This window comes from Danio aesculapii, chromosome 2, assembly GCF_903798145.1.
Source record: "Danio aesculapii chromosome 2, fDanAes4.1, whole genome shotgun sequence".
Lineage (NCBI taxonomy): Eukaryota > Metazoa > Chordata > Actinopteri > Cypriniformes > Danionidae > Danio > Danio aesculapii.
This window is the reverse complement of record NC_079436.1, coordinates 40058114-40085112: the sequence shown is the minus strand read 5'-3', so window position 1 is coordinate 40085112 and position 26999 is coordinate 40058114. Positions and strand designations below refer to the sequence as shown.

The following is a 26999-nucleotide window of genomic DNA, read 5'->3' as shown; positions in this document are numbered from 1 at the left end:
TAAGTGTGTTTATTTTGTCTCATTGTTTGTTTTGAATGTTGTTCCAGAATCAGCAATAGGGTTGGTAAAATCAGCTGCAGTGTTTCATTGCTGGATGAATCGGTGAACTGAACTGAAATGAATTGATTTGTATTTGACAGATTTAAACAAACTGTACAAAATGCAAGTATCCTATACATTTTGAAATAAACCATTGAAGATTAAAACACAATAAAGCCCTTGGCTTGTTTGCATTGTGGTCCTCACAGTTAAAAAAAAAAAAGTATGGCTGCAAAGTAGAGTTAACGCATAAAACAAATAGTCCTTCCACATTTTAAAACAGGAACAAAAATGATTTACAATACATATAATCTAAAAAAAAATCATCATTCACCATGCAAACTAACTACTGAACAAATCAATTGACTTAACGATTCAATCAGCAGTTTATAAAGACAAGATACTAGCACCAAAACACACTCCGCGAAATACTGCGCAAGTATCCTTAACACAAAAACACACCAAATCTTTATTGTTCATTCGTCATTAACTGTAATTCTAAAATAATTAATTGGATATTTACACATAAAATTCTATTTCAAAAATAAGTGTAAAGTCATGAGATGACAACACACCATATCCTGCTACCCTGTAAAAAATATCTGTTAATTAATAGTTTCCATATTTTGTGTTTTCTGTTTATTTACGATTGTGAATTGCATTAAGGGATGATCTCTGCTCTGTCGACATTTGATGTTGAAAATTCAACTCTACAGTTTAACAAATTGACTTTTTTTGGCCTTTTGATAATAATATACTGTATAAGAAATAATATATAGAGAAATAAAACTGTAAAACAACAGAAAATGTACTGGCAACTTATTACATGGTTTTTGTAATGTAATATACAACACCAACCTAGACAACGTATCACTTTAAACTATTCAAAATGTTAATAAAAGTCACTTTTTTGAACTTTTTAAGGTTAAAGTTGTCAGAAGAAAGATCAAGGTCTCACAAGCATTTCAAAAGCATTAAATAATGGGAAAAATAAAAAAAATTAAATCACAAAATATGGAAAACTGCTAATTTGTAGATTTTTTTACAGTGTAGTCTTATTCACAATTATGAAAAATATGCTAATGCCTCCATTAAACGAACATAATCTAAATTTAACCAGAGGATTTAAAAAATCTAAAATCAACATATTTAACATAGAAAAAAATGGAGATGATTTCATCATGTGAGTGTATGAAATCTGCCAACATTTCATGATGAAGGTGCTGTCATTATCTCCTCAGCAGGTCCCTCAGTGTCACTCCTGCTCATCCATTAGCAAACAACATGAAGCCACTCAGCAACCATTAGACGAGAAACAGCCAAAACGCACAAAGAGAACGACAACAACAGCCGCACAACTGCTTCACAAGAGCCTGTCATGCTTTCCTCACTTTCTACTCCACTTTCTGTCCGAGTTGATAAAAGAAGCGTCGCAGCACAAATGATGCTACCGGCACATAAATAAAGATAAGTAGGAGTTTGCAGAAGAGCGGCGGATTCAATCGACAAGAGGTTTGAACCTGTGAGAGCATGTGTGGGTTGCTGGATGTTTCCTTTTTATGTTGCAGTGTGTTTGCAGGCTATGCAAAACATAAGATGGAAAGAGAACAATGATTTAGGGGTTATTAAAGCTAATATGATCTCGGCGGATATAGATGTTTGAACATATGGCATTTAGTATATAATTAGCAATAGACATCACACAAATATGCACTTAAATCCAGTAAGGCTCAATAAAATGTATCTTTTATGTTGGCAGTGAAGAAAATACATATCCAACCTTACAATAGAAAGTAAATAGAGATTCAATATTTTGTAGAAAATATATTTATGTAGCATATTTTAAAATGTTTTAGTATATTTTTGTAATATATCAAGATATATATATATATATATAAATCAGTTTTACCATATGGTCTGTCCTGTCAGGTTCTTTATGTTCAAGCACCATTTGAAGAACATGTTTTATTAATGAAACTATTTAATGGTGACAAATACTGGTTCAATTAAAAAAGGTTTGTTCTCTTATATCTACATATTAGGTATGTAGCTTAGGGAATTTAAAAATTATCCAGAAATTGTTTTATATGCTCATCTATTACCCTATAAAAAATCCACAGAATCAGAAGGTCCTTATTGACCATATTTGGAAGAGTCATGAATATTATTGAGTTCTGCTCTGATGCAGCCCCCAGTGCTTGCTCTCTCTGTCTCTATCACTCTCTCATAATATAAATACATTACATATGTAATATAAATATTTGAAGATTTCAGATGCAAAAACCTCTAAGTGCTGTCTGAAATTTTAATCAAAAATTAAATTTTTTCTCAGCCTCCTTTGTTTATATTGAGATATTTCACTTTAAAGACCAGGAAAAGAACTTATTCTTTACTATAAAAGTCATATTACGGAAAATACACAGAGAAGCCTCGTTAAAAATGCTCATTTTAGAGGAAAATTTCAGACAGCATTTAGAGATTTTTGTATCTAAACTCTTCATTTGTAGAAAATCTATTTATGTAAGCATATTTTTAATATGTTTTTGTATATTTTTTGTAATATATTACGATATATGTGTGTGTGTGTGTTTTACCATATGGTCTTACCAGTCAAGTTCTTTATGTTCAAACACCTTTTGAATAACATGTTTGATTAATGAAATTATTTAATGGTGCCAAATACTGCTTGAATTTAAAAAAGTTGAATCGCTCTTTGATATCTACATATTAGGTATGTAGCTTTGGGAAGTTTGGAAATTATCCAGAAGTTGTTATATGTGCTCATCTTAGCAAACCCACAGAATGAGAAGGTTCTTATTGACCATATTTGGAAGGGTCATGAATAATATTAAGTTCTGCCCTGATTAAGTTCTGCTTGCTTGCTCTCTCTCTCTCTCTCTCTCTCTCTCTCTCTCTCTCTCTCTCTCTCTCTCTCTCTCTCTCTCTCTCTCTCTCTCTCTCTCTCTCTCTCTCTCTCTCTCTCTCTCTATTCAACTGAATAACAATTTATTGCCATGACAAATGTTACAAATGTATTGCCAAAGCAGTTATAAAATTTACTTTAAAAAGAACATATATATTTAAAAAAACATAGTATACACAGTAAATAGTAGTATAGTATTATAATATATAGTATAATAATAATAATAATAATAATAATAATAATAATAATAAAACAACATAAATAAATAAATAAATAAATAAATAAATAAATAAATAAATAAAAATCTCTTTTTCTCTTTTTCTCTTTTTCACTCACTCACTCACTCACACACAGACACATACACACAAATAAATGTGCAAAACAATCATACTTCATTTGTCAAAATAAGTTTTAACAAACAGAGCAGATGCCCTGTTAAAACTTTAACATAACTTCAGTATTAACCCAACAGATCAACACGATTTGTTGTTTTATGGTACAGTTACCTTTAAACAAGGCAAAAAGTAAACCGATTCGAAAATAATCAAACTCAACAGCTGGCTTCTTTGGAGCAAACTTTTACAAACTCACACACACACAAACACACAATACAAGCAAGACTGCCTGCTGGAGGCCTATGGATTTGCAGAGCAAGTAAACAGAACAGATAGTCTGTGCAATGCTATGTCTCAATAATTTGTATCCTGGAGCACAACTACCTTCCCGAACACAGACAACCGAGGCACAGAGTGAATCTGAATGAGTCACTAAAGCCCTCAGCTACTTTCATTGCAAATGTATTTGCATTTGCTCACAAATGCACACACGCACACATATTTCAGAAGCAAACAATGAGACTGCAACTGAAGAGAAAAAACAGATAGAGGATATTTTCTCAGTTTCGTCAAAGCAGAATGTGTAATAATATCCATTAAATCCACCAACAGAGACAGAGAAACTTGTATTTTGTTAAACAGAGTACCTAAAAAGTATTTGTGACTTCAGCCAAACTCAAAATAAACGAATATTGTTGAATATAATTCAAACAGCTTTGGAAAAAAAGAAAATACTAATCAATCACAAGGTTTACGATTTATAGTTGAAATATAATATAGTATAACATTTTCTTGAAATTTGAAATAAAACCGTTAAAACACTTTCCTGAATAAAATAAAAATGTGGCATGTTTTCAAAACAAAATTAAACTGATTTTTAGGCAAGACAATAGTAATGTTTTAAATTCAGTAGAGTTACAAAATCAATACTTCACCTATTTTTTTTTTTTATTCTCAATTTTAAATCACAATGAATGAAAACATTTCTTTTATGACAAATAGTTATTTTCTAGAGGAAAAAGCTGCAGGATTATTGCTGCCTTCATTTTTTTAAGTTGAATCAAATGAAGAGTTCAGATAAAAAACATCTAAGTGCCATCTGATATTGTCTTCTAAAATGAGCATTTCTTTCAGGCTCGTCTAGGTTCAGTAATTTTGCTTTTATGGCAAAAAATATATATTTTTATTGCCTTTAACATGAAATAACTGAACATAAACATAAGAGGGTGAGAAAATTGTAGAAGAAAACCCCAGATGGCACTTAGAGGTTTTTGCATCTGAACTCTTCAAATGAACTTCTCTAGTCATCAGACTGATATGATTTATTATATGAACTGATATAATGTAGTTTAACAATTTTTATAAATTTGAAATAAAAAAGATTTGAACATTTTCTTGCATAAAAATTTAAAAAAATTAAATAGATTTTTAGGCAACACAAAACTAATGTTTTATATTCAGAAGAGTTACGAAATCGATAATTGACCTACTATTATATTTAATCCTCAATTTTTAATCACAATGAATGAAAACATATCTTATTATGACCAACAGCTCTTTTCTAGAGGAAAAAAGTTGCACGATTATTGCTGCCTTCATTTTTAAAACTGAATCAAACTAACTTTTCTAGTCATCAGACTGATGTGATATATTATATAAACTGATATAACATAGATAACATTTTCTCTAAATTTGGAATAAAATCTTTGAACATTTTCTTGCATAAAATAGAAATGTGGCATGTTTTTTAACATTTAAATAGAATTTTAGGCAACACAATACTAATCTTTTAAAATAAGAAGAGTTACAAAATCAATATTTTATGGAGTCAATCTAGGACCATATAAATACTTGCTAAATAAAAAAAAATTAGCAAACAAAAAATAAAGTACTAAGCAAAAAATAAAAAAATAAATAAATAAATAAATGCAAATCTCCAAAAACTGCAAAGCGAAACTTAATTTTTGAGAAATAAAAATACATTTTGCTTACTAAAAGAAAGAACTGCAAAGGGAAAAATAAGTTTTGAGAAATAAAAATGAAATTTGTAAACAAAAAAGAAAAATCAAGCAGTGCATTCATTCATTCATTCATTTTCTTGTCGGCTTAGTCCCTTTATTAATCTGGGTTCGCCACAGCGGAATGAACCACCATCCACATTTGTTTTATGCAGCGCATGTCAAGCAGTGCCAAACAACTAAAATATTTGCAATAAAAAAACTATATATATTTGCAAAACATTTTTTATGGCATTGCCTTTGCAAAACCCGTCTTATAGTACTTATTTTGCAAGTATTTAGACGGCCCTGTATATTGACTCCATAATATTTGAAGTTTTATTTTATTTGATCCTCAATTTTAAATCACAATGAATGAAAGCACTTCCTATTATGACCAATCGCTCTTTTCTAGAGGAAAAAGCTGCACAATTCTTGCAGCCTTGATTTTTTTGTTGAATCAAATTAGCTTTTCTACTCATCAAACTGTCTTAAAGTAAGTTAAGGTAACAAAAACATATTGTTTTTACAGTGTGCCAATAATATTTTATATTTTAAATTTGAAAGCAATGTTATCAAACATTTATAGATCAAAACAAAGACTTATATTTTACTCAAACTTATACCTCATAAATCCTATAATTTTAACAACATACAGTATAAATTGGACATTACTTTTGGACTTACTCTATAGGAATTACAAAATTAGTTAGTGTTTTACCTTTTTATAATCAATGATACATAAAAAAAAATAAAGATACACAATTAAATACACAATACTTGTGTATTTAATTAAATTAAATACAAAAAACATGTAATATCCAAACAATACTACTGTACGCACCCTAGGTTTTGAAGTATAATATGAATGTGTAATAAAAGCCATTCAAAACATTATATAAAAAAGTTTCCAAATACTTTTTTGGTGTCACTGCACATCATACATTCCCAACAGAGCAGTAAAATCCACTGAATCTTCAACTTACCCTGACAGTAGTCCTTATTCTCCTCGAAGCCCGGCTTGCAGACACAGCGTCCGATAGGCACCAGCCATCCCCCATCTCCACTGCAGTACATCCTCGGAGCCTCGAACTCCTCCGAATCATTCACACAAGACCCTCTAACCTCCACCAAAGCGGAATCTCCTCCAGTCACCGTATCAGGAAACTGGGCCAAGTTCAACACCGCCAGAGGACACTTCTTATAAAAGACCCTCAGAGACACCAGCGCGATGCAGGCTCCGACGTCTTGGAAAGCCAGATAAAAACCCTTCTTGCTCAAGTTATTGATGTCCCGGATTTCCGTGTTTAGTTTCATGACCCGATCGCCAACGTCGGTCTGCGTGAAGCTCTCGTCTGCCGCAATGGTGTCGATCTTTATGTACTGGCTCTCCTTGATAAACCACAGGTTGGGGTTGTTGGACTCGTAGTAGTACATGTTGAAGGTTTCTTTGCAGGTGCCGGGGACTCCTGGCAGGCTGTTGCAGTCACGCAGGGTGAACTTGATCTCGATGTAGACCCGCTGGGCTCCTTCCCGTGCGATGTGCCGAGTGCGGAGCCAGTTGTTCTGATTGGCCTCCATCACGTTGCACACCTGGTAGGAACGCATCGGGGTGTTTCTCTCATCCATCACGCTGATCTCCTCCCACTGAAAATGGACAGAGAAATGATTATTCTCAGGAAAAAATGGACTAGATTGTGTCAGAGTTTTGATACAACTGGTGAAATATATGTCTCTCTAAGTTATTTTGTGGAATCAGTGTTTTAAATATATATTTAAAAAAAGTGTATGTGTGTGTGTATTAGGGGTTAAACCGACTAATCGACTAGCCAGCATGAGCAGTTACCATGAAAAACGACCAACTTGAGCTTTCTAGCACACACTATCATTGTGGTAAAATATACGTCTGAGCAAGACTCTGATGGTGTAATAAGGCTTAACGGTAAAGCCTTTGTCTTTCGAGCGTTATGAAAAAACTTCACATGAATCTGTGTGCTGATGACACATGCGTTACTTTTGGACAAAAATATCTGTTATTGTAACATTCTTACTAGAATGTGCAGTGGTCAGTGTGTTAACTGCATTAACCTAGCAGTAAAATTAGCCCGGGTGCTAATACTGCATTATCAACAATATGAAAGAGTTGACAATGCATTTGTTTGGCACTAAAATGAGTCGCTGGTTATGTTGTATTGTTTTTGCAATGTGTTTTGGGCTTTCAAACGGCATGTCAATATATTTCCTGCAAATAAATAGCAAATTGTGTGCCATGTTTCAAAACATTTGCATCTAGTGTTCTATTGAAGACATCACCAGCGACTAGTCGACATCGACTTGACTTTGATAACATAAAAATCGACCTCCAAAAATCTAAAGTTGTTCAACCCTTAGTGTGTACTGGTTTTAGTGTTTTACAAGAACAGTTTTTTTTTTCAATAATACAACCTAGTTGTACTCTATTATGCTGGTTTACGAGGACATGCCCATTGTCCTTGTAATTCAAAACACTTTGAAAGCATGCTTAATGTCTTTTGCCATTTAAATTTTGCCACAAACTTTCTGTGAGGGTTGGGTTTAGGTCTAGGGACATATAATATGCAGTTTTTTTTTCTGTTTAACCCTTTGACTGCCCCATTTTTTTACTGTTTAAATACTGACTGTTAAGTCATTTAAAGAATGACTGTTTTAAATATTGGTTTACACACACAGCATTGTTGGTTTACATAAAAATCTAACAAACTTCATGTTGCACTACTACACTTGATTTTGGTTTTATTGTATAAAAAAAAAAAAAACAAGAAAGCATGTTAAATTAGAATCTGAAATGTTTTATGGCATACTTCAAAAAATAAATGTGATTTAGTATTCAAAAATGTTTTATTTTGAATATTTTTTTTTAAATAAATTGGTCTTACACTTCATATTTTCAGATTTTTCATAGTATATGTATTAAGCCCGGTACTTTTTACCATAAACCGACATATCAACCATTTGGTATTTATAGGGTGTGTTGAAAAAAATACATTGAGTGTGTTAACTAGCGACATTAGGAGTTTAGAAATGCAATCCAAACATTTTTTTCCTAGTGGGGTAGTTAAAAGGTTAAAATGCATTATGCCAATAGAGAGTCCCTGAACCACCGATGCCAACGTGTTTGTGTGTGACATTTTTTTGTAAAGAAACTAATACTTTTATAAGATACATTAAATTGACTTAATAAGACTGTACATATTTTTACTTTGTTACAAAGCACCATTTTACACAAGTTCCGTATTACTTTTTGGAACCTTCTATTCAACAAAAATTCTAAAATCCAATAAACAATAAAATAAAGAAACATAATTCATTAAAATGTACATAGATGTCATTGCATGAATTATATAAAATTATAAGAAATAATAATTTAAATTAAACAATAATAGCTGTCTCAGATAAATGAAGGAAGAATTATTATTAATGTATTTCAATAATATTATAATAAATAAATTATAATACAGTAATATTATGATAATATTAATAATTCATTAAATTTATTTAAAAAATCATTAAACAAATATGTGTGTACAGACATGTATAGTTGTAAGTTTTCACTTTATATGTTTCAAAAATCTTTTATGAAGATAAAAAAATGCAAAAATGTGGTTAAAATAATTATTTAATTAATTAACTAATTAAATAATTATTCAGGGAAAAATGTTTATGTAAAGAATTAAAACATTCTTATTCTGGCCTGTACATACTAAAATATTTACAGAATATTTACAATATTCACTATAATTACTATTATATATTTTCACTATATATCTACCATATTTTAATTTAATACATTTTTAATTAATTAATTTATTAATAATATTTAATTTTGACAAATGGATAAGACAAGTAAACCAAGTAGTTTAATAAGAGCAGCGGCAAACCATATAGTAAAGTCTTTTATTCTGTAACCAAATGATTATTGTTCTAAATTTACATGACAAGGTTGTTAAACTAAATTAAATTACACTTCACTTCTTCTGTAAACCATCTTATTTTTTTTTTTTTTTGCTTATTTTTATCTATATGTTCATGCATATTATAATGCAAAGGTTCAATGTACATTTATTGAACCCATAGATATGTGCAGTTAAGTTAGACATCTGTATGTGTGTATGTGAGTGTCAGTTGTATAGGCAGCAGTAGACACAGTATCTTTGAGGGACTCGTCTCCCATCATCTCATGCCATCTGCTTCCACTTGTCTAAGGTTCCTTCATTTGGAACACTTCATGCATAAGTAACATTTCACTCCTTAAAGGGAGCGAAAATAAACCATCCTATGAGTCTTGGAGGGGTGGGCAATTTCTTGAGCGGCTGCTTCTCAAAAAAGATTCTGATTTGCTTCAATAAATTCTATTCCTTCTCTGTATAATTTGCCTCAGAGATGAGCTGGAGCACCGCCGGCTCTGTTCTAAGTGATTCTAAGGATTCATTCGAGCTGCTGATCAATCAGCGAATAACATACTAGACTTCAAATACTACGCATTTAGTGCTTGAATCGTTGCTTGACCACTTGAGCTTACCACTCGAAGGCATTCCTCATCATTTCTGCTCAAGATTTCTTGAACAGTGCATGATGGGAGCAATCCGCTGTGACTGCAAGAGGACAGGGAACGTCATGGTTGGTTCTTTTATAAAAGCACTGTTCTTCTCTGAGGAATTCACTGTTAACATTTTCCTGTAGAATCTACAGTAACTGACTGGCAGTTCGCAGGTAACTTACTGTAAATCAATTACAGCAAAAATACTGTATTTACATACATTTACAGCACCATTTATCTTGTAGTATATGCATTTACAGTATTAAATGACTATTTTTACTGTGAAATATATAGTATGTTTTACAATGAAACTTTAAAATACAGTAACATACTGCATTGCTGTCCTACAGTAAAATACAGTTCATATTACAGTTAAATACTGTGCAATTTACAAAATTCATTAACATTGTTATCACTGTCATCACTACCACAATGTTCCTTCATGACTTTTTTCACTTCTATGGAAAAGAAAAAAGAGGACAATCAGCACTTTTTCTATTACAGTGAGCTGGAGACTTCATTAGAACAAAAATGTTCTGTAATGTGAAGTGGGATGCTGACAACGGAGGTGCGGATCCAAGTGCAGGGTTTATTATGCAGAGAATGGTTAGGCAAGCAACAGTCAATTTAGGAGCAAACAGATGAATCCAGAGATGTGGTCAATACACAGGCCAATAGTCAAAAGGCAGACAGAAAGCAACATAAACAAACAAAACAAAGCGAGGGTCAGAACAAGAAAAGGCAAGGCAAGGCAAGGAAAATGCGTCGAAATGCTCACATAGACAGATAAACAAGACTCAGCAACTGGTGTGTGTGTGTCTGTGCTGTTGAATAATAGTTGGAGCATTTGATGTGTCATTTGGGTAGGATTTGCTCTTCGTTGGATTTGCTCTTCAGTGTTTGGACTCTCAGTAGTGATTATTAAACCACACTGAACTGAGCTAAACTGAACTGAACTTAAACACTACAAACTGAACTACACTGTTCCAATTTACTATGACCTTTTATGTGAAGCTGCTTTGACACAATCTACATTGTAAAAGCGCTATACAAATAAAGGTGAATTGAATTGAAAAAGGTGTTTTGAAAGATCGATTTATTATTTGATCTTTTTAGGGATTTGAATTTTCATTTTTTTTTTGTTAGGGAAAAAACTTTCATATATAGTTAGTCAGAATTATTAGCCCCCCTGTTTATTTTTACCTCCATTTCTGTTTAATGGAGAGAAGTTTTTTTTTTCAACACATTTCTTAACATAATAGTTTTACTAACTCATTTCTAATAACTGATTTATTTTATCTTTGCCATGATGACAGTAAATAATATTTTACTAGATATTTTCCAAGACACTTTTATACAGCCTAAAATGACATTTGAAGGTTAACTAGGTTAATTAGGTTAACTAGGCAGGTTAGGGTAATTAGGCAAGTTATTGTGTGATGAAAAAAAATATAATGGGGCTAATAATTTTGACCTTAAAATGGTTTTAAAAAATGTAAAACTGCTTTTATTCTAGCCGAAATAAAATATTATTATATATGAAACAGTATACAGACATACTGTGAAAATTTCCTTGAAATGAGTAACAAATGAGTAATAATTTCAAATTATGTTTGCATTATTGTAGTAGTATGTTGTTGTTGTTAATAATAGTGACATTAAAATGATTATTGGTGTTACTTTTATTTTTGTCATTGTTGTTAGGGTTAGAAATACTGCAACCTTTATTTTTTCAAGTGAGGAGGTCTGAGATTATCTCAACTTAAAGTAACAAATTGGCAGAAGCTTTTTTGGGTAATCTTTTTAACTTAATGAACAAAATTTTAATTTAGGTTAAGTAAATGTGTAAATGTGCACAGACATTTTTACTGATTTTTGCCAAACCAAAAAAAAAAACATAAAAACAAGTAATTTAAACTTTTTTTTTTAAGTTGGATTTTTTACAGTGTAGAAACCTTTCCTTTCATATTACATCTTTGTCTTCTTTGACATGTTTTTAATAATAGGTTGATACAAAACCAGCATAAAAAGCATTCATGAGACTTCCAAAATAATAGACTTTTACAGGCTTTTGTTTCCTGTTTGTTTCCTTCCCTTGCAACCATCTTCAATAATCACATTTGAATACCAAAGTGCAACCAATGCATAAATCACAGCAAAGGGAGCACAAAAGAAGTCAAATGGATTTGGGTAAATAATGATAACATTTTCTTTTTTACAGGGTTAGCAAATACTTTTAAAAAACCCTTAAAGTGACTGGCAGCTGAATATGAGAGCACATTTAAACAAATGCTCAAGGAGACAAAAGTACATAAAATAGAGACATTTTCCACATCAGCGCATTTGATGTAAAGTATAAAGTATTTTATACTCTGCGACAGCACAGTCTGGAGCGCATGATGTCATAACACAATGAGAGCGTTTATGACAAGTTGCCATTAGCTTATAGCTTTAAAAAAAAAAAAAAAAGTGATCGAGGCTCGGAGGTCAATTACCAGCGCAGTTTGGCTTTAAACTGAGCCATATGCTGACTGGTGGGAATGGGCGGACATTGCAGATCAAAGTGACACAGCCACTAAACGTCTCGTGCACGTTCTTTCCCTTCGAGTGCAATAATTATGACATCTGAAGGAATATTTATAAAGGGATAAAGGCAGGTTTATGCCTTTCTGTTTATTTATCTTCAAGAGCCGGTCTGAACCCAACCGCTACGGAAAGTTTCTTTGTCTCAATTCCTGAAGTATTTTACCACAGATGGGTGGTTGTACAAAAGTCTAGAGGGTTGTGTTACACACTATGCACCTCCAGACACACATATACAATTTAGTTACGCATTTTTTTGCGTGCCATGACATCTGAAATGAAATTGGCCATGTGCAGTTGATCTATTAGTCCACGAAACTAGCTAACCTCTAGCCAAAAAAAAAAAAAAGACACACAGAGACGTTCATAAATCCACGTCCAGCTCAACACACACTCACAATTGTTAAGGAAAAAAGCAGGTTATTTGGACAGGAGGTAAAGCTTAGCCACTCTCAATCAATGTAGCGGTCAAAAGTGTGACGTCTTGTTAATTAGCGTCTCCAGTTAGCCGCTTCCCCTAGAGTCTCGTCTGAAATACCTTAACTCCATTCCCCAGTCACCCTTCACAGGATCCCTGCACTTTGAAGCCAGGCAAAAATGTCAGATCAGGGGGTCTGCTTAGCCCTTCATTGGCTTAACTTAATTGCGGGCCCACAATCATCTGGTAGTTTAAGATACTTAAGTGCAATTGACTTTAAATCCCTAAAAGGACGTCTGTTTTTTTTTTTTTTTTTAAGGGAGAAGGCCCCCTTATTTAAGGACATGTTATTAGGACTACCTGTTTTCTATCACTCTAGGTGAATTGCTCCTTTCTATTTTAGTAACAGGCACGCACACATACTCTAAAACGACCGTGGCTGTTTTAAAAGCTATCCAAAACAAACCTTCCACATCTGGGACAGGGAAAGCGGTATTAGTCTTGACCTGTGAGGGTCAAGTGGCAGTCGGTTGAGCCAGTAAGGTAAATATCTAACGGAGGTGAAGCGGCTGCTTTGGGAACACATCGGCTTTCCTGTGAGCCGCTTTTCACAACGCCGCACCGTCGGTGGGTTCAGTGGGTCACGGGTCGCCACGATAATCCTTAAGTATGAAACACAAGTCGTAGCTGGGAGACCTGATTTAGCCTTACACTTCAGTCCCATTAAATAACTGCCACACCAGCAAAACAAAGAGACTCCCGCTATCTCTGAATCTAAAGAAAATATGGCATTAGGAGAGGGAGGAATGCTCTCTGAAGAGTTTAACTGACATCATGTGGAATCCCAATCTATTAACAGGCCTCTCAGTAACTGCTAATTCACAGATAAATTTGGCTGCTGTGAAAAAAATGGAATATTATCCACTTTAATAATGTTTAAAAGTACGTTTTTTTTTGTTTTGTTTTTTGCTGATAGAAAAGTACATATTTTAATTATGGAGTAATGCTGAAAGTCAATGTTGGGACTTTAACAACATCTTACTCTTGATGTTTAAGCATTAGTCATTAGATAAATTCAATTAACAATTTGGATTACAAATCTGGTCACTTTTTAATGTTTCATTAGTTAATGCTAATTAATGAGTTTAATAATAAAAGCAATAATGGACAATACTTTATTATTTAAATATCAATTCATGCTTGTTAATATTAGTTAATGGAACGTTTGTTATAAACTAACAATAAACAACTGTATTTCCATTAACTAATGTTAACTGACATGGATAAATACTGCAATAAATGTATTGTTCATTGTTTGTTCATGTTAGTAAATGCATTAACTAACATTAATTAATTCAACCTTGTAAATTGCTACCAAAAAAAATCTATAGTAAAGACTGATGAAGAGTGAACATTATTGCACACATTTATATACATAATTACTATCAGTAAAAGGTGGTTATTGTATTGCCTTATGTTTTTAACATCAGTAACATTGTTGAGTTTTATTTAAAAAGTCCTACCAAATTACTTAATTATTTATTATTTTTTAATATATTATAATTACAAAGCATTTTCAGATTTGGTTTTCGGACAAGCTCACCCTTAATATTATGTTTCAACCCACAACTGTCATGCCTATTTTATTTTATTTTATTTTATTTTATTTTATTTTATTTTATTTTATTTTATTTTATTTTATTTTATTTTATTTTATTTTATTTTATTTTATTTTATTTTATTTTATTTTATTTTATTTTATTTTATTTTATTTTATTTTTTGTTTAAATGTCTAACACATGCTCTGTAAGACGGGCTAAACATTATATAAAAATCTTAACCTATTCATTTTTTTCTTAACAGCTAATAATAAAACTGCCCATCCCAAACTTCCTCAGTTGTCTCGGAAATAGTGTTCAGATGCACTATTTTGTCCTGCATTTCAGCTCTATGTTCAGTGTCCCCATTTATGAAAAATCTAATCATGTCATAGTATAGTTGGAAGAACAAAATGACCCCATCATATTTTTATATGGATTGGTTTGCAGGTCGTGAATGCAGTCCGAGCCCATCCAGCTTCAGTGACAGTAGAGTGCCTAGACAAGATCAAGTTGGACTCAAAAGAGATTTACTATAATTATAGCAAGTTAAAAGCATGAGAAATCCTGAGGAGTTTGAGTAGCTTATTGGCAACATATCAGCTTGTTATGCAATGCAATACTCTGGAACCGGCATGACAATTGTGGGTTGAAACATACCACCGATGTACATGGCGAGCTACAGGTCAAACTGGTAAGCGCGAAAAGGAACGGCATCATACTGCCCGGTAGCGTTTATTTTAAAGACAAAATGCAGCCATATGTACTTCTGGCTACATAATTCCCATTCTCCAGAAATGTATATAGGGCTACGTTTTCAGAATGAGCCTATGTTGTGTAAAGTGAGACCACTGATAGTATCCAAACAGAAATCCAGTCTTGCTCTCTAAAGATACTCCACTCATCTGTTGAGGAGCTGCTGATCAGTTCACTTCCACTACAGCAATCCAAACACTCCAAGCCATTCACACAAGCTAATCTTCTCTATAGAAATGTGAGAGACCTGCAAGAAATACTGACTGTTAAACATGACAAATATCTAAACCGAAGCTCTGCTTGCAGGATGCATTATGCTTGGAGTATTTTGCTTTAATACTTCAATTTTAAATGTCATTCAGTGTTCGCATGCTCTCCCCGGGAAAAAGGACGCAGTCAGGAAGGCTATTGACAACATTTCAGCCTGTTATGCAATGCAGTGCACTGTTATGCAAGTGTAATATTTATCTTTTTGGAACCGTGGTTTCATGCCTGTCACACTATTTCCAGCAAAAAAAAAAAAATAAATAAATTAAAATGTAAATTTTGTTCGTCTCCATATTTAGCCGTCTCGTAGACACACTCGTGTAGGGCACGGGCAATCTGATCTAGCTTTTGACGGCTCTATTAAATCATTTAAAAGGCGGCTGTAAAATCCCAAAGATTGATTATCTTTTAAGCTCAACATGGTTTTCGCAAACTCGATTATTTTTAGACCACTTCGGGTGCATCAAAAAAAGGACAGAACAGGCCTTTTTTCACTCCAAATAAACGGCTCCTTTTTTTCCTGTTCTCTGGCACAGGGGATTGTGTTCCAGCTTTTGAGACTCTTAATCTTGACGTCTTCCTCAAATAAACTGGAAGTAAGCAAGTAGCTAAGTTGGTGTTAAGCCGAACATGAATGCCTCTTGGGGGAAATATCTAACTTTTTTTTTAACAACTATTTTTATTTTAAATGTTGTCATACAAATTGACAAATGTTTAAATGTTCAGCTTAGCAAAAAATAAATAAAAATAAAATACAACAGGAATATTATATAAACTCATAATAACTTTGAAAGAAAAAAATACAAATAAAATAAAAATGATATTAAATAATTCAGCAATAACACAGATATTTGTCTAATCTATATACTTTTACTGTCCGTCAGTTCAACAAAATCTAGACTCTCTAAAAAGACATAGAATACTTTTCAAATAGACCAAAATATATGAATCAAAAAATAGGTTATTATTTCTAAGGCAAGGCAAGACAAGGTCATTTCTTTATCCATTGAGATACACTATGGCTGTTTCTTAATTCCAAGACCGTTCTTGTCAGGTCACCTCGGAAGAAAGTCGGGAGACCGCGAGAACACAGAATGCGTCCTGTGAGAAATGAGCAGGGCCGGATTAAGAACACATTGGGTCCTGGGGCTATAGCAAATACAAGGTCCCCCTTCTATTTTTTTACCTAACAAAAGTATTTATATATAGCCAATGTTTTATCACTCCATATTATTTCTGACATTTTCATAAAAGGGGCAAAGTAAACATTCATAAAAAAAGTTTACTTTCTAACTAGTTCAGATAGACTAACTGTAAAGCATAACCGGGTGTATTTACTTGAAATGCATACTCCGCAATGATAGACATTTTGATAACTGCTGTGGGCTATTTGTTTTGTTCGCACACTGTCTCGGTTATATTGTGTGTTGTAAGGATTGTGCGGGCATGCGACGTGGACTGTAACTGTCGGCCGAGACTGCTTCACTGCTTCAGTTATGAGTCCATTCAACATGATTCCGCCTATCCCAGCTTCTGTTACAACATGTACAAGTTAATCAATAAAAAAAGACTGTTTGAATTTTTTTTTTGTTCTACGACAAGCTTGGTTAGCCTACCTTTGACTGGATAATTCTCACGGTAGTGCAAAAATAATATACTGTCCTGGGAAAATTGGGACGTCTGACACCCTTATGGGTGACTAAAACAGGGCTATTCATTATTCCGGCATCACTGTTTTTGAACAGCAATAAACCTAAAGGAACAATTTACATAATCGACGAGAAAAAGCATAATGCAAAGAGGCGTTTCCCGAGTCACTGCAGAAATGAATGTTAACCCGGCCCTGGAAATGAGGTGCTGTGATCTTCCTAATGGTACATGACCTTTTTATGTATTTTTAACAAAAAATATTTAAACATTACAGCATTCATACGACAATTTATTGTTTTTCTCCTTTTCAAAATATATAACATGCACAAAAGTCTTACAGATATACATTGCATAATACAAATCAAACTGATTTTTATATGGATTTCAGCAAATAAACACCCTTAAATTGTGTATGCCTTTATTAAGATTTCATGGTAATGTTTACTTTAACCGTCTCACTTAGAAGAAAAGCCTGAGATAAATAAGCTATATCTCTGAACTTGATGCATCCTCGATATCAGGAACACATCTAGGAACTTTTAGAACTGAACTTTGGCAGTCGACGATGACCTTACACGAGAACACAAGGACGCAAAAACACTGAAGAATGCATATTGAAACTTTTTTCCACCGGATTGCCTTTTTTTCAAGAACACACAATTGCATGTTTAGCTTCCAGCAAACATAAAATTAACCACTTTCTTCAAATGTTATCACTCGATTGAATGGGCATTATCAGTGGCTATCAGCTGATAGATATGGGCCAGTAGGGGTCTTCTGCAGCAGGCTCAGAAGGCTGTTATCATCCATCCGCACGGTTAATCAGCTATACTAATAGAGAAGACTGAAGATTCAGATCTGTTTTTACATCACTGTAATGGATGGGCTTAGGGTTGGGGTAGGGGTAGACGTTAATAAAATACAATTAATAGGACATTTTATAAATTGTATAAATAATTCTCATTAACTTCCAGCCGCAGCCATATGTGATCTATAGCTGATTAACAATGTGGATGAATGATAACAGCCTTCTGAGCCTACTAGTAGGCACAGAAAGCCCCTACTTGCCCATATCTTTCAGCTGATAGCCACTGATAACGCGCATTCAATCAAGTCATAGCATTGGAATCGGCTGAAATTAATAGCAATCTTTCATGTTTGGTCACATTAAAGTTCAATGGACACATTTGCAATATACACAAGCTAGGATCAAGAAGAATTACCTTACCAAATTGACTTATAACATTCAGTATTTTAACCCCAAAACAATTGACTTTAGTTCACTCCCACATGGAACATGCCTAACTAGACTTCACATCTGACCCTGAATCCACATTCGACAATTCACACATTAAAAAAAGTGACTTAATTTTGTAAAAACTTGAGAACGTGCACAAAGCCTGGTTTCCAGTACTCTACATTTACTCTTATGAATATACATGCACAGGTCACGTTTAACCATATGCAATTTCAACACATTCGAGACGCGACGACATAATTACAGATGATTGCTTGCAGAGAAAAATGTGCATGAAGAGTTCAAAAGTGGAGCACAGATTATTTTGACTTAAAAAAAAAGTCAATGTATGGTTCAAATCATTTTTAACAAGCTCCGAGACAAAATGCTCCATAATTTTGGCTGGTTGCAGGAGTCAGAATTGATTGAATGGATTTGTGTGGGCTTGTGTGTTTGTGCCTTGGGTTTGATTGGTTGTTTTACTCACCCCTTCAGCTGGATAGGCCTCCCAACCAAGGTCTCCCAGAGCAGACATTGTGTCCAGCAATGTAACTAGATGTCGAGAAAGAGCACATAGGGAAGAGGGGAAAAAAAGAAGAAGAAGCAATGATTTGTTAAAGTTCATTCAACCTCGTGACATATTGTGAGCAAAACAAGCTGCTTTAGATGAGATTGCATATTTGGCAAGTAAATCACAGAGCAGTTGCAGACAATCAGGTCTTTAGCCTGAGGGACGAGAGTATAACCCTAGGGTTTAAATCATTCCCACAATGCCCTCGTTCATCTAACAACAAGACCCAAGGCTGGGAACCAATTATGAGGGAAATACTGTTTTGGAAATCAGATATATCAATAAAAACACATTCATGTCTTGCGTGGCATCAACAGCAAAACAAGGTTTGCCCTTGATCGTCGTATTGACGGCTTCATTTTAATTTCAGGAGTATGTGAATGTCGAGGAGAATGGATCAACCAACCATCTATGAAGCCATTTCATTTATTATGCTAGTTTCTTTTAAATCTCACATATAGAGTTGCATGTTTTTTGCTATGATCTACAGTTTAGACAAATTGGTCATGGCTTTTACAGATTATTTTGTCCTCTTTCATGTTGAGATTGAGGATGTATATAAAGTAACTAAACTTGAGATTTGATTAAGTGTTACAAAACTACAAAACTTAACTTCTAAAGTTGCAAGTTGAGTGCTGTAAGAGCTAAGTGCCGTTTAAGTTGAAGGGATTTTTCTCATGTTTTATGGTTTAAGGAGTAAGGGAAGTATTTGTAATGTTTTTTTTCTGTATTTCTTTTGATTTTCTTAAATAAGTTATCTTCGGGGTGGATTAGTTAACTTTTTGTTAATTATTTTGGCCTTGCTCAGCCCTGAACCTATTTTTGTGGCAATCCTATTAATTGTTTTCTGTTAATACAAAATTTTCCCTTTTATTTTCACAATAAAAGAACCTGTAGGTCATTAAATCACAACCTGTTAACTGTTGATTTATTTGTTTTCTTTAACTTATGTTTCGACCTCAGCCCTAGACATTTGGGGTCATAACATAAACTTTCTAAAACAGTATAGAATTAAATTAAAACTATGGATGGATGTATGGATGGATGAATGGATGGATGGATGGGAAACAATAGACAGATGGACAAATATATTGATTATAAATACTATGAATGGATGGATAGATGGAGAGATGTAGTGGTTGATGCGTATTTGGATGGATGGATGGATGGATGGGAAAAAAATAGACAGATCGATGTACAAATATATTGATTATAAATACTATGGTTGCAGCTAGAAGGGCATCTGCTGCGTAAAACATATACTGGATAAGTTGGCAGTTTATTCCACTGTGGAAAAAAATGAATTAATGAATAAATAAATAATATGGATGGACAGGTTGATGTCCATATGTATGGATGGATGTATGAATAGATGTATGGATGAATGTATGCATGTATGCATGGATGGATGGATGGACTGATGGATGGGAAACAATAGACAGATAAGACAAATATACTGATTATAAATACTATGGATGGATGGATGAATGGATGGGTAGGTGTGGATGTATGGATGGATGGATGGGAAACAATAGACAGATAGATGGACAAATATATTCATTATAGATACTATGGATGGATGGATGGATGGACAGATGGGGGGATGGATGGATGGATGGGTAGGTGTGTGGATGTATGGATGGATGGATAGGAAACAATAGACAGATAGATGGACAAATATATTCATTATAGATACTATGGATGGATGGATGGATGGACAGATGGGGGGATTGATGGATGGATGGATGGAAAACAATTGACAGATAGACGGACAAATATATTTATCATAAATATGGATGGATGGATGGATGGATGGATAGACAGATGGAGGGGTTTATGTGCATATGGATGGATGGGTGGATGGATGGATGGCGGGGTTGATGTTTACATGGATGGATGGATGGATGGATGGATGGATGGATGGATGGATGGATGGACGGACGGACGAACGAGAAACAATGGACAGATATATGGACAAATATATTGGTTATAAACACTGTGTTAATACAAATTTTCCCTTTTATTCTCACAATAAAAGTACTTCATTAAGGGTCATTAAATCATGACCTGTTAACTGTTGATTTTTTTATTTTCTTTAACTTATGTTTCAACCTCAGCCCTAGACATTTGGGGTTGTAACATAAACTTTATAAAACAATACAGAATTAAATTAATACTACAGCATGTCTATAACTATGAAATGATTAAGAGACCACTTGAAAATGCTCAGTTTCTCTGGATTTACAAGATAAAACATTGACTTATGTTTTAAAGTAGTTTTAAACTAAAGCATACAGTTTGATAAGATTTCTTTAAAATTTACATAAAATTACAAATGTATGTATGTATGTATGTATGTATGTATGTATGTATGTATGTATGTATATAATTATAGATTTTTTATAAAACAACAAAAAGCTACCCTGTTTATATTAAAATTTAAAAAAATAAACATTTTACTCAAACTCAAGCCTAATAAATTCAGTAAATCCAGATTATTAATCAAATTAAGTGTTTACTTACTATACAGTTATAGATACCAAAGTTAAGTTCAAATTTATTTTTTTAATTTCATTATTGTTTTTTTTATGTAATTACATTTATCAAAATTACGAAACCATAATTTGTTTTTTTTTTCCTAAATGAAAGAAATACATTTACAGTCAATACAGCATATACTGTAGGATAGCATGACATTAACACACACGCAATTTATGGCCTATAAGTGGTTCAATAACCCTGTTTACCATACATGTTCTCAAAATTATAACCAGAATTGCTTAGAGTAAAGAAAAAGGTATAGAATGAGTGTATTACCGCCATATCTTTTTATCTGTTGAGTGTGGAAGGGAAGTGTGCTTGATTTACAGCGACAGTCCAGTGTTAGTGTAAGATTAATGGAGTCATGTTTCATAAATATTTTCCCTCAGGCTGACTGTAATCCTTAAGTGGTGCGGGGGATCTTCTCTACCTCACAAACTGCACACAACATAAAATGTCCAAATAGTGAGGTGACACAGAGCTGTGAATGTCACTTGGCCATTTTACATAGAGATTAGCCAATGATAAAAAAGGTCAACTGCATAACAATGCTTAACGTAGAGCAGCAAAACAGCTTTAGTTAAAGGCCAAAAAGAGGTGGAAAACATTAAATAAAAATTTAGTTAAATAAGTTTATGTACTCTCATATGATTAATATATGAAGACAACATAAATACTGTTTTTAAAAAAGACATTCATAGATTAAAGTAGCTCATTCATCAATTCTCTCCAAAAGATTAATCTCTCCTTTCTCCTATCTCCATCTAAAACCTCTGGATTGATGAAAAGCGCTTTTCCAAAGAGCTCCACGCCTGATGCAACACATTACACCCCGGTGAAGGTGACATTTGTAAATAAATAAACAAGCTGCAAAAGTGTGTCAGAGTGTTTGCTGAGGCCATTTGCTCGCTTTCTCTACAGAAAAGGTCACTCTTTAAAACCACACACGATGGATAAAGAGCCTCTCTGTATAGTCTGTATAGTGTAACCTCTGATTACTGAAGTATTTAATAACACACTGTCCAATGGAGGGTGGAAGTTGCCACAATGCAACCACCGGGTTGATGAGAACCACTAATCTGGGTGTGTAATAGCAGAATAAACAATCGGCAAATAGCAGAAAGAGGAGAAAGCTGACAACGATGCTGAAAACGCAGGTGGAGGACTGTTACTGTTTATCGGTTACGCAAAGAGCTGCTGATAAAGCCTGCGAGGGTGAAACAGAAGACTTTATTTAACTAAACCCAACACACTTCTGCTCTGAGGAATCACAAACACAACTTTGTGTCTAAAGGTGTTTCCAATAAAACCACTTGCATTTAGATGGATGGATGGATGGATGGAAGGGTGGATGGACGGATGGATGGATGGATAGGTAAGTGTGTATATAGATGGATGGATGTATGGATGGATGTATGTATGGATGGATGGGTTGGTGTGTATATGGATAGATGGATGGATTGATGGGTGGGTGTGTATATGGATGGATGGATGCATGGGTAGGTGTATATATTGATGGATAGATGGATGGGTAGGTGTGTTTATGGATGGATGGATGGATGGGTCGGTGCGTGAATGGATGGATGGATGGATGGATGGATGGATGAGTAAGTGCATGGATGGATGGATTGATGGATGGATGGATAGATAGATAAGTGTGTATATGGACGTATGTATGTATGTATGTATGTATGTATGGATGTATGCATGCATGGATGGATGGATGGATGGATGGATGGATGGATGGATGGACGGACGGACATATGCCTGTGTGGGTTGGTGTGTATATAGATGGATGGATGCATGGGTAGATGCATATATGGATGGATGGATGGATGGGTAGGAGTGTATATAGATGGATGGATGGATGGATGGATGGATGGGTAGGTGTGTAGATGGATGGATGGATGGATGGATGGATGGATGGATGGGGAGGTGAGTATATGGATGGATGGATGGATAAATGGATGGATAGATAGATGGATGGATGGATGGATGGATGGATGGATGGATGGATGGATGGATGGATGGGTAGGTGTGTGGATGGAAGGGATGGATGGATTGATGGGTAGGTGTGTGGATGAATAGATGGATGGGTAGGTGTGTATGGATGGATTGATGGATGGTGGGTAGGTGTATGGATGGATAGATGGATTGGTGTGTATATGGATGGATGGATGGATGGATGGATGGATGGATGGATTGATTGATTGATTGATTGATTGATTGATTGATTGATTGATTGATTGATTGATTGATTGATTGATTGATTGATTGATTGATTGATGGATGGGTAGGTGTATGTATGGCTGGATGGGTAGCTGTTCGGACGGACGGACGGACAGACAGATAGAATAAAAAATATTACACTGGTTATAAACATTTTCACTTTTCTTCTTGTTTTGTTTTTCTGTCCCCAAAGACATGAATTTGCCCACATCTGTAACTCTAACTAGCCCTTTGACTTGATTTCTCTCAGCTGAAAAACTTGGCCATTTGTGTCTCGGCTCAGCTCATATTCATCATCCAACAAAACCCGACATCAACGACTCAATATCAGATCAATCCCAGCAAAACACTTTACAGTGAGATTCATATCTCGCCTCATCTCGCACTTATAACAAATTACACAACGCCTGATCTCACACTTCCAGTTATCACTGTCTGATAATATACCATAAGGAGTTTTACCTCATCCTTCAAGTAGAGGCTTCATGTTTGCTGCAGACATGCAGTTTTCCCTCAGCACAATGTGAATCATTTTTCCCATGAACGCCTCTGTTGTCTACTGCCGCCAGACTGCATGAGCTTTTCATATGGTTTTGGTTTCCAACAAACATGCTCGGGTATTGATTATCATCGGCGGGCAGCATTTTACATGTGCAAAAAAAAAGCAGAGAGACTACAGGACCATGTTACTGGAACAGGATGCCCCAGAGACAAGCTAGAGTCCACTTCAGGATTTTATTGTGATAAATCATTAAATACGACACTTTTATCATAATTCATTGATCTGTTGCACTTTTAGTCCCTTGCATTAGTGAATCTCTACATGAAGCATGGGGAGAGGAAAATGTTTGTTATCATCTGACATACATGAGTTGTCAGGCTTACAAATGGGCTGATATTTAGCCTTTTTTAAGATTATCAGCATAGAGTATAATGGGACATTCACACTGACACTGACTGAAATAACAAAAATTTAAGGGTGAGTTCAGACTTGCCAGGTTTGGTTTGATTAAAACAATATCTAGTGGGACTGCTCTGTTAGTTTCCCAACCCTGTTTCAGAAGGCATGCCTAGAGTACTCATTTTCAACCTCTCCCTATCAAACACACCTGAATCAACTCATCAGAACATTAGAAGAGACTACAAAACCTGAAATGAATGGGTCAGAAAAAGGGAGACATTCAAAATATATACTGTTGGTGTGCCTTCAGGAACTCAGTTGGGAAACACTGGCATATATATACTTAAAATTCCACTAAAGTATATTTGTGTGATACTGGCAGAAGAGCCTCAATATATTTTGTTAGTGATGATTAATAAATAATAGTGTCGTTGAAACCCACAAGCACTGCACACTTAGGTGGGTTAAATGCAGAGCCCACATTCTGATCATGGGACCCTTGTCACTACATATCATGACTATCCTTCCTTCACAATCTCATTATTTACAACTAGTATTACCAGGGCTTAATTTGTGCCGGAACATGCCGGATCCGGATCTAAACCTAACCTCTGAAATCTGTTCCGCCACCTCATTTTACTGATTCCCCTGCTCAACCGCCCTCCCCTGTCTGCTGTTCGCTTTCCCTTTTCACTTTCGTCCGCGACATCCCTCCGCCATCCAACACCCTGTTCTCCACTTCCATGCGTGACACCTCTACATCCTCGAGTAACATGTCAGATCCGTTACCCCGATCTGTTCCGGGAGCTTGCCATTTACAAAATAAGCACTGAGTATTACAAAAGCAAACTCTTAGTATAAGCTCACTTGCAGTACAAATATACACTTAATTTTGGACTACTTAAAGCTGGGTGAGTAGGTGATCTGCCTAAATGCTAACCGGTTAGCATAATATCTTTCAAATACAATCCCTCCCCTGTTGTCCAAAGCCAGGCCTCCTGAAATCAGGAACATACACATTTCGATGACAAAAACCCACTAGATCATGTAATTCACTAGTTAGAAAACTGTATAGTACTTTACAATACCCAACAAAAAACTGTGTTATATCTAGCACATTTTCAGTTGCGTAGCAAGCAAAACTTGTCATCACTCTCTCATTAGTCTCACTCTCTCACAGGCTTTGTCCTAAAATGACTACTGTGCTTTGTGGTTGGCCGACGGGTTGCAAGAATTACACGTATTACTAAGCCATACTTACATGCTATTTCAGAGCAAATATTCAGAATAGCATGGTTAACAATATAGGGAGCGCATCACAGGTAGTCATTGCTCAAAAATGAACCGATGTGAATATAAAACCAACTTCAGCTCGTTAAAGCAGGCTAAGCGGAATACCGCTATTTACTGATGTTTTGTTGTAAACTAAAGAAAAATCTACATTATCGATGCTGGTCCCTTATGAAATTGAAAATAGTCACATCGATCGTTTGCTGGAAGATTCAATTGCTGAATAACACTTCTGTGCATATAGGTTGACCCATTCGTAACAACACCATTTACATAAGCTCCGCGTGAATAAAATAGTTTTAAAAACAGAACATTACCTGTCTAAACGAAATACTTCAGCCATGGTGTAATGCTTCCTCCAGCGTGCAAAAGTAACTCCAATATTGATTCAGGATTTTAAAATGTTTTGATTCAGCATTTGTTTTTAGCGCTGTCGCTCGTCTCCAAGTGACCGCAGCCTGCGTGAACGGGCATTGGCAGATCTGCTTGAACTGGTGCACAGTTATTCAAATCTACATTTGCTGACAGACAGTTTAGGCTACTTATCAGAATTATGGGAATTATCGGCCTGACAATATTTAATTGGATGAACATGTTTTAGTCTTATAACCAGAATATAAAAATACATATAAATACATTTAAATAATTTACTTGAATCATTTCTATTGGAATGTGAGGAGACTTTTAACCAACATAACAAAAAATGTTTCTGAAGACAATGACCAACTGCACTTTTACAACGGTCGTACTTAAAAGTATACTTTTTACACACTAAAAGTGTGCCAATTTAGTCCCAAGCTGTATTCAAGTGGTAGACTTACAAATTTGCTACTAATAGTTAGGGTCACACTTTATTTTGATGGTCTGTTTGTTGAATTTAAGTTACATTGCATCTACATGCCAACTAATATTCATTAGATTATAAGTAGACTGTTAGGTTGGGGTTAGGGTTAGTGTAAATTGACATTTATTTGCAAAGCTTTTTATAGTCAGTTAAATGTCTGTTGAAGGATCAGTATCACCAGATATTAAGCAGACAGTCGACTAATACTCAAATGGACCATCAAAATAAAGTGTTACCATAGTTA

The 26999-nt window shown here is 34.5% G+C and overlaps 1 protein-coding gene across 1 annotated transcript in view; it reads right to left on the bottom strand.

Annotated features, from left to right (window-relative positions):
* The window catches only part of epha4b (eph receptor A4b), a 236552-nt gene that overhangs the window by 190720 nt on the left and 18833 nt on the right, over window positions 1-26999 (bottom strand). Inside the window, exons 2-3 of the mRNA XM_056479332.1 lie at window positions 18867-18931; window positions 6281-6941 (exon numbers count right to left, since the gene is read on the bottom strand). Coding sequence (XP_056335307.1) covers window positions 6281-6941; window positions 18867-18931 — 726 coding nt within the window. The remainder of the gene's footprint in view (window positions 1-6280; window positions 6942-18866; window positions 18932-26999) is intronic.